The sequence below is a fragment of the Mustela nivalis genome (assembly GCF_964662115.1).
Source record: "Mustela nivalis genome assembly, chromosome: 10".
NCBI lineage: Eukaryota > Metazoa > Chordata > Mammalia > Carnivora > Mustelidae > Mustela > Mustela nivalis.
Genome location: NC_139029.1, coordinates 959,195 through 972,309, shown reverse-complemented (window position 1 = coordinate 972,309; position 13,115 = coordinate 959,195). Strand labels below are relative to the sequence as shown.

The 13,115-nt window shown below is 57.7% G+C and overlaps 1 protein-coding gene across 3 annotated transcripts in view; it reads left to right on the top strand.

Moving 5' to 3' along the window:
* The first annotated feature begins 734 nt into the window (after positions 1-734).
* MMEL1 (membrane metalloendopeptidase like 1) overlaps positions 735-13,115 on the top strand; it is a 28,315-nt gene continuing 15,934 nt past the window's right edge. The window contains exons 1-3 of one of the 3 annotated variants that reach the window (XM_082688045.1): positions 735-1,122; positions 3,000-3,166; positions 12,669-12,746. In XM_082688045.1, coding sequence (XP_082544171.1) covers positions 3,010-3,166; positions 12,669-12,746 — 235 coding nt within the window. In that variant the 5' untranslated portion in view covers positions 735-1,122; positions 3,000-3,009. The remainder of the gene's footprint in view (positions 1,123-2,999; positions 3,167-12,668; positions 12,747-13,115) is intronic. The other 2 variants (XM_082688047.1, XM_082688046.1) reach the window with 2 other exon arrangements.

Sequence of the window (13,115 nt, the reverse complement as noted above, 5' to 3'; positions counted from 1 at the left end):
CGCCAGCATCTGCATCTGGGCAGGCTTGTGGCGGCATAAGGAGAGGTGCTCTGGCCGGGCTGAGCTGCCTGCAGAGTCGAGGGCCACCACGCCCCACGAAGCAGCTTCTGGCTGGCCAGGCGGGTCCCTGGCCCACCCCAAGCGCCCCAGGAAGAGCCGTCCTGGCCTCTTACTCCCCCAACTTCGACTTCCTCCCCTTCCAGGACAGCAGGCCAGGCTACCAGCTCCTCGCTCTGGGTGGGGTTCCCAACCTTCGGATGGGGTGGGCGCCGGGAGGCAGACAGCGGGCTGAGTAGAGTCTTGCCTGGGCTCTGGGGGTCCTGTCTGGTAACCGCCCCTGCAGCTGTCTTCTCCCAGGGTGGGGCCAAAAAGAGGCTGCCTGAGCAGGGTCTGGGCACCATCGACCCTACCCTGTCACCCTCCCAGAGCCCCGGGGGCCTGGGGGGACCGCTTGTTCATGGGATTCTGAAACAGAAGCAGAACTGTGCTGAAAAATGGAAACCTGGCTTCTGGTTGGACCTGCTCTGCCCAGAGTCCCCAGCCCCCATCAGCAGGGCACCTGATTCACTCCCGGAAGCACTGGGATGCTTCTGTGTCCAGAAGGTTCTCTCCCAACCCTCACCTCTTCCAAAACTTCCACCGGTCATGGCCCCTGGAGCCCACCAGCCTCACTAGAAAGGGAAGTGGTGAGATGCCCTGGCAGGGGCTTTGCAACCCCTGTGGCCAGTGTAGCTCTCTGGTCCCTGGGTCTCGGGCAGGGTAGGGAGAAGGGTTTGGCCTTCCTTCCCAGCGCCCCTGTAGCCCCTTTGGACTGTGGAATGGAAGAGGAGGAGGGGTCAGGACCGCAGGGAGCCCTGTGCTCCCTGAGTGGCCCTCTGCCCCCTCCCCCGACACCAAACCCAGATGGAACTCCCCGCCTGTGCTTGGAGATGCTCCCCGCCTCCAGGGAACCCACGCCTGCATCACAAAGGCGGCCAGAAGCCTCGGTGGGGCCACCTGAAGCCCCTGCTCTCCGGCCCCTGGGAGCCCTCCCACCTGGCCCCACGCACGAAACACAGGCCATCCGGACCCAGCCTTCTGAGACCTGCCCGCGGGGGGCGGCCATTCCTGAGTGACCTGGAGGTGAGCCGAGTGTGGGTCCAGCCCGCAGGCCAGCTTCCCCAGGCAGCACAGGGGTGCTCCCGACAAGCACCCAGCCTGTCCCGGGCGCCGGGCAGAGTGTTTTCCGCGCAGCCCGGCCCCTGGGGCCGGCATCCCCCCCCACACGGCGCGCTCCTCCCCGGAGGAACCCCCTTTCCCTGGCCGGCCACCGCAGACCGCTTCCCGGTTCTCTAGCGCTGGGCTGGGCGCTCAGCCCTTGGGAGGAGACTTAGCGCGCCGCTCAGCCGTAGCGGGTCCCTGGAAGCCCACAGGGCAGGAGTGAGGGAGTTCACCAGCTCTGATGGGAGAAAGACCACACTGGTGAGACCGGGCGGCGGATGGCCAGGCCAAGGCTCGGACCCGTCCAGCTGAACTGATTCAGCCAGCGGTGGTGGCGGACGGCTCGAGGGCACCACTCTGGGTGCTGGGGGCCCAGGAAGGCCGAGCCCCCCACCCCCATGGCCCAGACATTCCCCTCGGGGAGGGGGACAACAGGGACAGAAGAGACACAGAGGCTGAACCCCATCAGGCCTGGGGTCAGCCTGGCTCCGGTGAATACGGGCCCAGGGAAGGCTTCACTGGGAAGGTGACCTTGAGCGAGGACTTGTGGAGCGTGAGGGGAGAGCAGACAGGAATCTGGGCGAAGGGCAAAACCCCTGAGGTGGGGTCTGTCTGGGGGTGAGGTGGGGAGGACCAGAGCGGGTGCAGAGAGAGGTGACTAGGTCCCCTGGGGATCCTGAGATCAGAGCTGGCCTGGCTTCTCCGCTAAGTCGGGTCATGGGGCAGGTGGCCCCTGGTGCTGGCAGGGAGGACCTCTCGCCCTCCCCGCCAGGGCTGGACAAGAGGGTAGCCTTCCTCAGGCTTCTCCCGAGCTCCCCGCCCAGCCTGGTGCAGGGTAGGCGCCGGGACTCCAGAGCAGAGGTGTGGTGGACGTCGAGGACCTGGAGTCTGGCTCGGGGAGGGGCGGCCCTCTGTTCTCCGGCCCCAGACGCAGCTGTCCGGGGCGGGGCTCAGCACATGCACGCACACGTGTGTGCGTCCTCACACACGCGCACACAGAAGCACAGGCCCCCTCTGCACACCGTGGCAGCCCTGAGCATCCACCACCAACACCCACCTCCTGGCGTGGTCCCTCAAAGGACCAGGCAGGGCCCTTTGGGGAAGGGAGGCACGGGAGCGGCACACCCCCAGGTGACCGCTACAGCTGGTCAGCCTGTTCCTGCCTGGCCTTCTGGTCACTGCCTGCATGGGCGCAGGTCCTTCTGGTCTCCCCCACCTCCCACTCCTGGGCTCTAGGCAGGAAAGGTGGGCAGGGGGCCCAGAGGCCCACACCACCCCCAGAGGGTTTTCCTGACCCGGTGCCCAGGCCGATATATCCAGGACCCCCTCTCCCAGCTTCCCGCAGGCTCCACAGCAGTGGCCATTGGCAAGCATGGGAGCTGGGCTGGCTGGGCCCCTAGGGCTCCTCCGGCGGTGAGCAGAGGGGTCCCTGGGCCTCTCCTCCAGAGAGCGGGCTTGAAGAAGCTGACCTTGGCAAGAGCTGCCACCATGGCTGGCACGCCGGGCACCGCCCCCCCCACTGTTGCCTCGGGCACTCAAAGACTCTGGCCCAGGGTAGGTGCCGCAAGCCAGAGACACAGGCTGTGCCCGCAAGTCCACGGGTGTGGACTTGGCCATGGGAGAGCGAACATCCTCCAAGGACCAGCACCTGCCCCCAGCGAGCGTCAGGCCTCCCAGCCTCGGGCAGGGCCTCAGGGGCTCCTCACACATCTCCCCTGGCCTGGTGTCCCCACCCTGGCCAGACACAGCCCCTGCCCTTGGCCTTGGGGTTTCTCAGCTGTGCACTTTCCCCTGGCTAGAGACTTGGTGATGGGGAAGCCTGAAAGCCCAGTAGGGATGGTGGAGCTTGCCGGCTGGTCGGGACAGAAGCACCGAGGCTTCCTGGAGGGGGGGCTGCTGCTGCTGCTACTGCTGGCGACAGGCGCCCTGGTGGCCCTGGGCCTCCTCTATGCCGCCAACAGCAGAGGTAAGTGAAGGCGCCCCCCCCCGCCCCCGCTGTCTCCCCCAACCCTGATGAGCCAGTCTTGTCAAGCTGGGCAGGGGGGTCTGCCCTGGGCGCTGACAGGCAGGGGTCGGGCAGCCCCTACCAGAAGGCCCTGTCGAGGGCGGGCTGGCGCGGGCGAGCTCTGCAGCCTCTGCGCTGCGGCCACTGCGGGACTCCTGAGATGCACAGACCAGGTCCCCCACACCGTCCGCGCAGCCCCCTCCCCTCCCGCAGGCGGCGACTGCGCCCCGCAGGTCACAGCCCGCCCAGCCCAGCGCATGACTCTGAGGACACCCCCCGCCCCCGCCCATCCCCTCGGCTCACCTGTCTCCGCTGCTGGTCGCAGGTCGGGAAGGACCTGCTGGGGTTCCAACCCCCACCCCCACGCCCACGCCCACGCCAGCTGGCTAAGGGTTGCGGCCTCCCAGACCGGCTCTGCTTACTGTGAGATGGTGGGAGGGGTCAGCCTGGGGTCCCAGAGCGATGGGGGCGTGGCCAACACTGCCTCTTCTGTTCCCCTCCCCCGCCCAGCCCCCCCACCTCCTCCCCGCGTGGTGGCCAAGGAAGGGCTGTCCCTGGCTTGGGTTGGGGGGGCGTGCAAGCCACGCCCCCTGCTGCCTACAGGCACCACCTCAGGCATGGACTGGGGGTTCACAGAGTCAGGAGAGGTGCTCCCCTGGCACTCTCAACAGTGGAATGTTGTCCCTGGAATGTTCCCCCACTGGCTGGGCCAGGGCTGTCTGCTCTGAGGTGGACGGTGCATCGGTTGCTAGTCTGTGGGTGTGACCGACATCCCAGCCCAGGGCCCCTCCCAGCCTGTGCACGTGCCTGTGCCTGCGGACCCTGCCGGCTGCTCTGGTCTCTGGTTCCTCAGGGTCTCCTGCAGCGTAGATGGGCTCTGCTGCATGGGCAGGGGACAGGGGAAGGACTGCTGGCTGCACGGGCAGGGGACAGGGGAAGGACTGCTGGCTGCACGGAGCCTCGGGGAGCCCAGACCTCCAGGAGACTTTGTTCAGGGCTCACTGGGCCTGGAAACACCTTGGCGCTGGCGCTGGCCCCCGACCCCTACCCAGTCTGCCTTTTTCTCCTCGTGGTCTCCTAAGTACAAATGGGGACTCGGCCGGGGCTCCTCCCTCCGAACCCCGTGCCCCCACCCGCAGATGTGACCTGCCAGCTCATCTCGGCCCCCGGCCCTGGTGTCCACGGGGGGTTTACACGCAGCGTCGCTGTTTGTGTTCAAGCGCTTTCTCACTTCCATGAGGATCTTTTCCACCGATTCATGAGTTATTTCAAAATATTTCAAAATATTTTTTTTAATCAAGATGCATGGAGATCTTCCTAGTTACCCTTTTTTTTATTGGTTTCTGCGTTAACTGCGCTGTTGTCGGAAACCGTGGTTTATGGGGCACTGACTCCTCGGTATTTGCTGAGTCGCTGCAGGACTAACCCGAGGTCCCCGCTGTCAGCATCCGCACGGGTGGGGGAGGACGCCTGACCGGCCTTTAGGTGAAGCCGGAGACGCAGGTCCCTCCGAGACACCAGTCAGGTCTTCTCCCCGTTTGGGGATTTGGTGTGTTGAGTCTCGTGCTGCAGAACCGTGCGCATCTCCCCAGACCCCGCAGGGCATAATGACCCTTTCTACCTTGATGCTGTTTGCCTCGAATTCTGTTTCGTCGGGTGCCAGCCTGACTGCCTGGGCCGCTCGCTTAGCCGGTTTTCCTCCATTTTTCTTTCGAACATTGTGTGTCTCCTGCTGTCGCTGTGTCTCCTGCAACAGCGCGTAGCCGGACTGGGGTCCTCGTCTCTTCCCTGAAGCAGAGTGTCCCTGCGTTCACCATGATTACTGCAGACTCTGGTTTTTCTGTTCTTCCGTGCTTCTCACGCCGCTAACAGTTTGTTCTCTGCTCTTCCAGAGCCAGCTCGCGGGTTTTCAATCGTTGTCCTTTAAGGCGTTATCTTAGATTTTTTTGTTTAAATAGGTGTTATTTTAAAAGTCAGAGATGAAGCCTTTTCAGAACATCAAACATCTTTATAGACATTCCAGTGGGCGACAGAGCCCCTCCAGGAATCCTGCTCCCACGGGCAGCGACAATCACTGTCCAGCGCAGAGGCCAGCAAACCGCGGCCCATCTTGGCAAATAAAGTTTTATTAGAACACAGCTGTGCCCATTTATTCATGTACTGTCTTTGGGTATTTTCTTGCTATAATTAAGTTAAATAGGCGAGACAGGGTCTGTATGTGGCTCACAAAGCCTAAAATATCGATTACTTGGTCCTTCACAGAAAAAACACTGCCCACTCCCGGACTCGTGTGCCTTCCCGTCCAAGCCTTGACTGTGAACCTTTTACTGTCGCCGCAGGATGGCAAGGAGGCATTATAAGGTCGTGAACGCCCAGGCATGCCGGCTGCCCCAAATCTACCTGTGTGACCTTGGCAGGTTCCCTTCTTGCCTCTGTGCCTCAGTTTCCCTACCTGTAAAATGGAACATAGCATAGTACAAATGTTAGAGGCTTACTCGAGGGCCCCAGATTTAATACATCAATAACACTTAGAAAAATGTCTGTATCTGTCATGCTGTTCGCGATCAGATGTCATAGCAAAATGGTGCGTTTGGTCACTTGACGTGCTGAAGGGAAGGCAGGTTGAGCTCCCTACACCAGCGAGGTCCTGCCTGCCCAACAGCGATGCATCTGCGCTTTGGGGTAAAGCCACCAGCATCATCTACGGTTTTCTCCTGAATGTTATTCACAGCTAAGCTCTCTGCCAGGGTCCAGTTTCCTCGGCATGAGTAGCTGCCTTGTTCAAGAGGTTTCCTCTTTTACTGTCAGATTATCTTATTACGATCCTGTCTTTACCCGTCTCCAGTATCAACCTCTTGCTTGTAAGATAGATTTTAAGTTCGTCGTGGGACGCGGCTTGAAGGCAAAGTAGTAATAGCTCAGCAACAGCGCTCACTGCTGACTCCCGTCCGCGCGAGTCTGTTCCAAATGACTTTTCTCAATCGTGGAGTTCTTTTCCGAACCTCTCTTGTCTTTTCTCCAAATAATTCCGGAGGCGTGAGCAGCTTCTACTGTTGCCCAACTAGTGGCACTCGCTGTCTCTGTCCGGAAATCTTCATCAGGTGAACTTTCCGTCTTTCTGAGCTCCGTTCTCTCTGTCTTTGGTCTTATTCACTCTGACCGTGGAGGCATCGAGCTGTGAAGATTCGTGCTGTTCATTCGGCTCTGGAGAGGCTGCGATCCCTGCGTCTCCGCCGTGACGCCTCGTGTTCACCGTGGGAAGTGGCGCACGATCTTTCTGAATGTTGCTTCTCTCCCTCTCTTCTCCCGTTGTCAAATTCTGATGCTGTGCGTCCTCGGCCCCCTGCCCCATCCCCTGTGTCTCTGGAGAGTTTCCGTCTCTGACTGGATCCTTCTGGGTCAGTCACTCCGACCACCTTCCATCTCCCTAAACCTCTCTTCCTCCATATAGTATCTGCAGAAATTTCCCCCCAAAACCCTGCAATAACTTGGAACCCATACACTTTAGGACACTGCCTTTGCTCACACGTATGAATTAAAAGGTTGATTGTGTTTTTGCAAAATGTCAATTCTTCAAAAATACATCTGAATATTTCTGTACCGCAGTGCAGGCAAGGTGCAGACAAAACCCCATAATCAGAGGGGTAAGCTGTCACTCCGGTTTCAGCCAGCAAAGGAAACTGCAGTTCAGGGGAAAAATCCATTTTGGGTGTTTTTTGTTTTTTGTTTTTTGTTTAATTTAATCTCAGTGGGGGCACTGGGTGGCTTGGTGGGTTGAGCCTCCAACTCCTGGTTTCAGCTCAGGTCATGATCTCAGGGTTATGGGATCTAGACCTGCATCGGGCTCCCTGCTGAGCACAGAGTCCAAGGGTCTTCCTGTCTCCCTCTCCCTCCTCCTGCTCCTCCCCCCACTCCTGGGCACTCCGTGTGTCTCTCTTTCTCCATCTCCCTAAAAAAATAAATAAATGTGGGCGCCTGGGTGGCTCAGTGAGTTAAAGCCTCTGCCCTCGGCTCAGGTCATGATCTCAGGGTCCTGGGATCGAGACCCGCATCGGGCTCTCTGCTCGGCGGGGAACCTGCTTCCCCCCCCCCTCTGCCTGCCTCTCTGACTACTTGTGATCTGTCTGCCAAATAAATAAATAAAATCGTTAAAATAAATAATAAAATAAAATAATAAAATGTATTTTAAATGAGTTAATATCAAAAGTAAGCTGGTGCAAAATTAACATTTGAAATAAATAAATAAATAAATAAATGGAATCCTTAAAAAAAAATTAACCTCAGCTACTACCTTTTTCTGTGTTTCTAGAGTTTATAATTTATTCTTTCACAAACCTATTCTTTTTAATGTCTCACGACCTTGTTTTCAGTGTTTTCTTTTACTCGTTCAATATACTGGGAATATTTTCTGCGTCAGGGAGGTATTGCTGCCGCACAGGCACCCAGCGCCCAGGGATGGGAACAGCCCTCGTCTGTGGGGACATGTCTGCACACCCCGGTGGGGGGGTCAGCTGCGCCGGGTCAGGTTCACAGGGCGACTCTGTTCCACAGGAACTGACACCCACCCACCCCGGCCCCGAGCACCAGCGAGCAGGCCTGGGCAGGTACCGCTGCCGGCAGAAGTCTGAGAGGGCGGTGGGAAGCATGCAGGCCTCCTGGGGTCTCTTCCCAGACCTGGAACAGTGTCCAGAAGCACCACTGCCACCCCATTCTGCAGTCAAAGCAAGCCGTGCGGCCAACCCACAGGCAAGAGAGGGAGAAGATGTCCTCTGGCAAAGGCCTGGGGCAGAGCGGGGTCTGGGTTTGGGGCCATCATGCCCCACACCTTCAGATCAGAGTGTCCCCAAATATAAAATCCTTGGGGATCACAGTTCCCTGTCTGTTTTGCTCTTGTGGAAGCTTGTCTTGGCGTCAGCGTGAATCCATGCTCGCCCCAGCTGCCTCTGTGGGGACCCTGTCTCTCGGGCCGGCAAACTTCCCTCCAGAGAACTTGTGTGTTTGTTTCCAGCGAGCACCTGGGGAGGCCACCAGCCTGGGCCTGCCGGAGCAAGTGTCTCCCCCTGAGGTTTCCTTGGCCACACGGTGCTATGCACTCACACCCACAGCTGCATAACGACCAGCCCGCCTTCCCCAGGGAGGAGGGCTCTTTTCCACCTGTCTGAGATTTCTGCCGCCTTCTTTTTTGAGAGAGAGACATGAAGAAGAGACAGAGGGAACATAAATTATTCAAATCAAGACCAGAAGAGCAAAACTTGCAGACAAAAATGTCAAAAATATTGTTTTCAAAAGATTTTTTTTAACGTAGAGAGTCTATGTGAAAATAATTCACGTATTCCAGAAGTTATGGGCACAGAGAGAACAAAGAGCGGATTCTGAGTCAGTGGGCATTCGGGACGGCTGCTCCCATCTGGACTTACAGAGGAGGAGGACATCCTTCTTGGGGCTTTGTCTGCTGTCTTCCCACTGACCCCATGTTAGTACCATAGGAAGCTTCACTTGTATTCGGTCTTTGTGTCGGAAGGGACTTGCTGTTTTGCGTCCCACTTAATAATTGGGGCGTCTGGGTGGCTCAGTCAGTTAGGCATCCGACCCTTGATCTCAGCTCAGGCCATGATCTCGGGATCGTGAGAGGGAGCCCCTCTCACGGTGTCAGGCTGTGTCTGTACTGGGCGTAGAGCCTGCTTAACATTCTCTCTCCCTCTCGCTCTGCCCCTCCCTCCCTAATAATAATAATAATAATAATGTCCCACAGGTCCTAGATTCTGTGTTCCAGTTGTTTTAAAAGTAATTTAAAAGCTTCTTAGAATAGCTTTGGGCTCGGGCAGTGTTACAAAGATGGCACCGTGCGGTATGACCACTGCAGCAACCCTGTTAACATGTGCTCTGCTCACTGAGATACATTGTTGCAAGTAATGAACCGCCATCACTATCTGACAATTAATTAAGGCTACACTTTGTTCTGATTTCCTCTGTCCGTCCCTCACGCCCGTCCTGTCCCAGGATCCTGCGGGCCGGCACAGGACATCCTTCGTCAAGTCTCCTTCGGCTACTCTTGGCCGTGATGGTTTCTCAGACTCCCTTGTTCATGATCTTGACAGTTTTGAGGGGTCCTGGCCTTGCATTTTGTGGAATGTCCCTCGGGAATTGCCTGATGGTTTTCTCCATGACTAGACTGGGGTGATGTGTTTTGGGGAGGAAGCCCGGAAGTCAGGCGGCCACACTTCTGGTGACAGATCACTGTTGCTGACCACGTAGCCTTCATCCGGTGTCTCCACTCCCCCCCTTTCCATTCTGTCTCCTCGGAAGGGAAGCCAGCGGGGGCAGCCCGCTCCCAAAGGGTAGGGAGTTAGAACCACACCCCTAGAGGCCGGGCACCTACGGACACTCTTTGGAATTCTTCTGTATGGGGAAATCTATCAATTCCCCCACTTCTTTACTTATTCAGTGATTTATTTGTGCCGGCATGGACTCAGCACGTGTATTTTAGGCTGTGGATTGTAATCCGGTACTAGTGGATTGTAATCCGGTACTAGCGTATTGGTCATGCAGACGGTTGCAGCTTTGGCCACTGGGGGTTAGACCCACACTGGGGTTACGAGGTGAGATCATTACTACCGGGTCACCGCGGGCAGCCACTCTCGGCTGACAGTGGGAGGACGTGTGTGCGTGCACACTAACCCACATCTACACACATCATCCGTAGCGCTTCTCCATGCAACCCTCTGTGTCTACATCAGTCTGCATGGGGGCTTCTGACCCCTTGCCACAGGCCTCACCCCAGCCTCCCGCCCTGGCTGGTCCAACCTCCCGCTGCAGTGGTGGGCAGTCTGGCCGTCTGCCTGCCGCTTCACACTCCCTCAGTCCCAGTGCTCATGCGTGGCATTCCCACGGGACCAAGTCCACCAATGACCGCACAGCGCGGCTGGACAGCTCCCCTGCCTTGGGTCTCACGCACCATTCAGGGCCAAGGTGACTTGGGTCAGCACCCTGTCCTCACCGCTTTCTGCCGAGGTACTGCATACACATGGGATGCACTTTGCTTCTCGTGTTCCGTTCCATCCTGGGACCCGAGACGACCTCCGTGATTTTCACACTTGCGTACGTTAAGCTTCTCTCTCTGTGCTGCAGTTGTGTGGGCTTTTGCAGATACTCCAGATAACTTATCCCACTCCCTGTGGCCCCACAAAACAACGCACTGCCCGGGAATACCCCTCATGCTCCCCGTTCTCTGTCTACCACCCCTACCCCTCACCCCTGCCAAATGCCTGGCAATCATTGTTTACCACCTCCATAACTTTGCTCTTTCAGAATGTCGTCTACTTGGAATCACACGATGCAGCATTTTGGGGTGGCCTCTGCACTTAATAGTACACACGTAGGATCTATCCGTTCATCGTTTTGTGGCTCGCTGGCTTCTCTCTTGTTATTGCTCAATAACAATGCCATCGTGCAGATGTAATGCAGTTTACTCATTCACTCCTCCGTTGAAGGACATCATGGTGTCTTCTAGTTTTGGGGGATTGCACACAAAAATTCTATAAAATTCACATTCAGGTTTTTGTATGGACGTAAGTTTTTGAACCAGTTGGGGAAACACTTAGGAGCAGAATTGCAGGACCGCGCTGTAAGACCGTTTGGTTCTGTAAGAAGCTTCCACACTGACTTTTGGCAGGGGAGGGCTACAACGTTTGGGGATTTGGGGATGTTTTCCTCTGTCTGTTTTGTCTTTTTCCTTTGTGCCGTGGTCTGGATCACCCACGGTGACACAGATTCTTTCTTGTTCGGTGTGTTGTGAAGCTTATAAAACTAATTCTTCACTTCAGTTCTTTCTTACCACTTCCGCTTATCTGGCAGATCCACTTCCCGTCTTCTGTACCAGACCCTTTACTGAACTGTCATAAGCACTGAACGTTTTGTCTGCTATGTCACCCGAGTCCACGTCTTCAGACTATCTAGGGCTTTTCTGATGATGGGTCACGTTTGCCTGCTTCCTCTTGTGGGGAGGTATCTCTCGGCTTTCCAGCCCCGCCTGTGCCCTCAGGGAAGGTCCTGTGAGAAGGACCTGGCAGGTGGGGGTGCCATGTGGAGCCCCACCCCTGGTCCCAGCTCACAGCCTCTGCCCTCACAGGCTCCTTGTCCAGGGGAAGGCTGACACAGGCCACTGTCTCTGGGGAGCGCACCTCCCTGTCTGGAATTTGGCTCTGTGGGTTTCCTGCCCACCATGCTCCGGCAGGTCAGCAAACCACCCTGTTTTTGCATCTGCAGCTTGTTCCCCTCCCTGGGGAGGGAGCCACACTCTCCTCCAACTGTCCTTATCCTGATCAGAAGCAAAAATCCTTTCTCCTCCTCATCATGTCTGTGGCCAGAGCTCAGACGTCCTGTCCTTCCTGTCCACTGTCCCTGAGGGGGTGGCCCTTTGGGGTCCAAGGTCTAGTTCTTGTCCCAGGGCTCTGGGTTAACGAGCCTGACAAACACCTGTGGGACAGCCATGCTTTGGCACCGATGGATCACTTCATTTCCGGTTGCGATCAGCACTGTTCTCCTGTGTCCACGGGGCTGGGCTCCCTGAGGCGGGGTATCTTCAGTGCCTGGCACTGGGGTTGGTAATCGATAAATGTGGGACTGACGGATGAATGACGGTGCGTGGAAAGAGCAGTAACAACGGGCAGGGGAGAAATGCCCACCCTGCTCAGACCCCATGTTTCATAAGCATTTCTTCTGATGGCCAGGACCCCGGCGAGTGTCCCCAACATTTGGGCAGCTCCCTGCACCCTCTGCAGTCTCTGACCTGCGTGAGGCCCTGTTCCTTCCTTCCCACCAGGTCTCCGTGTGCCTCCCGCGTGGAGGAAATCATCCACAAGCCAGGTCTGTAGGTGGCTAGGCCAGGCATGCCCTCTCTCCAGACCTGCTTCTCCTCTGTCCCTCCCCGTCACCCCTTCCCCACCCCCACTCCAGGCAGAATTGACAACCACTCAGAAGATCCGATGCTGACCAGGCAATGCCCCGATCCTGTGCAGGGGAGGGATGGAGGGAAGGTGGCCAGTGGGTCAGAAAGTGAAAGTGACTCCTTTCCCCCGAAATGAGCCTGTTGTTCCTGCCTCAGTAGGACTCCCAGACTGTCCACCCTGCACGGTGTGGCCCGTGGCCCCGAGATAGAAGAGGAAGTCAGAGAGGAAGGAGGTCCTGCCTCAGGGACCCTCTGGCCCCCCGCAGATAAGGGTGGGGCGGGCTGGGTGGGTTGGCTCTGGAGAGCAGTGGGGTGGGCAAGCCAGCAGGGCCCCCTCCCCCACATATGTTCTGCTGGGTGGCCCTGGTGACCAGGCCAGGCTACAAGGAGGCAGGCAGCAATCAGAGCTCCCTGGACCCCAGCCCTGCAGCAAGATGCCAGGCCCGTCCCCAGCAAGCCCCAAGGTACCCCGTGGTGGGGCTGGAGGCCGGAGCTGAGTGCTGTGTTTTTCCCCAGGGAAGCAGCTGACACTCTTTCCTAGCCGGCTTTGCTTCTCAAAGGAAGAGAAGACCATTATAAAACGAAAACCCCGAGGTAGCTTTGCCTTCCCTATCAAAACACGGCCCCAGCAGGTGGGCTGGAAACTGGGCCTCCTGTGGGCTGGGCCACTCCGCAGTCCAGGGTGCGCAGCTGGGGAGTTAGAGTCCCTGGGCCCCCAGGACCCCATAGAAAGATGGGACAAGACAGGGGCACAGCCATGAGCTGGATGCAGGGCGTTCCCTGGGCTCCAGGAAACCAGCCTGAGTTACCCCCAGGCTTGGGGTGTCGTCCCTGAGACTGCACAGGTGCCCCTTTATACAACCAGCTACCCACACATAGGGGGTGTCGGAGGGCCACAATGTGCAGAGACGAGCAGCATGGGCAGGCTGCCTGGAGGAGGTGACAGGGACGAGAGCTGGCTGG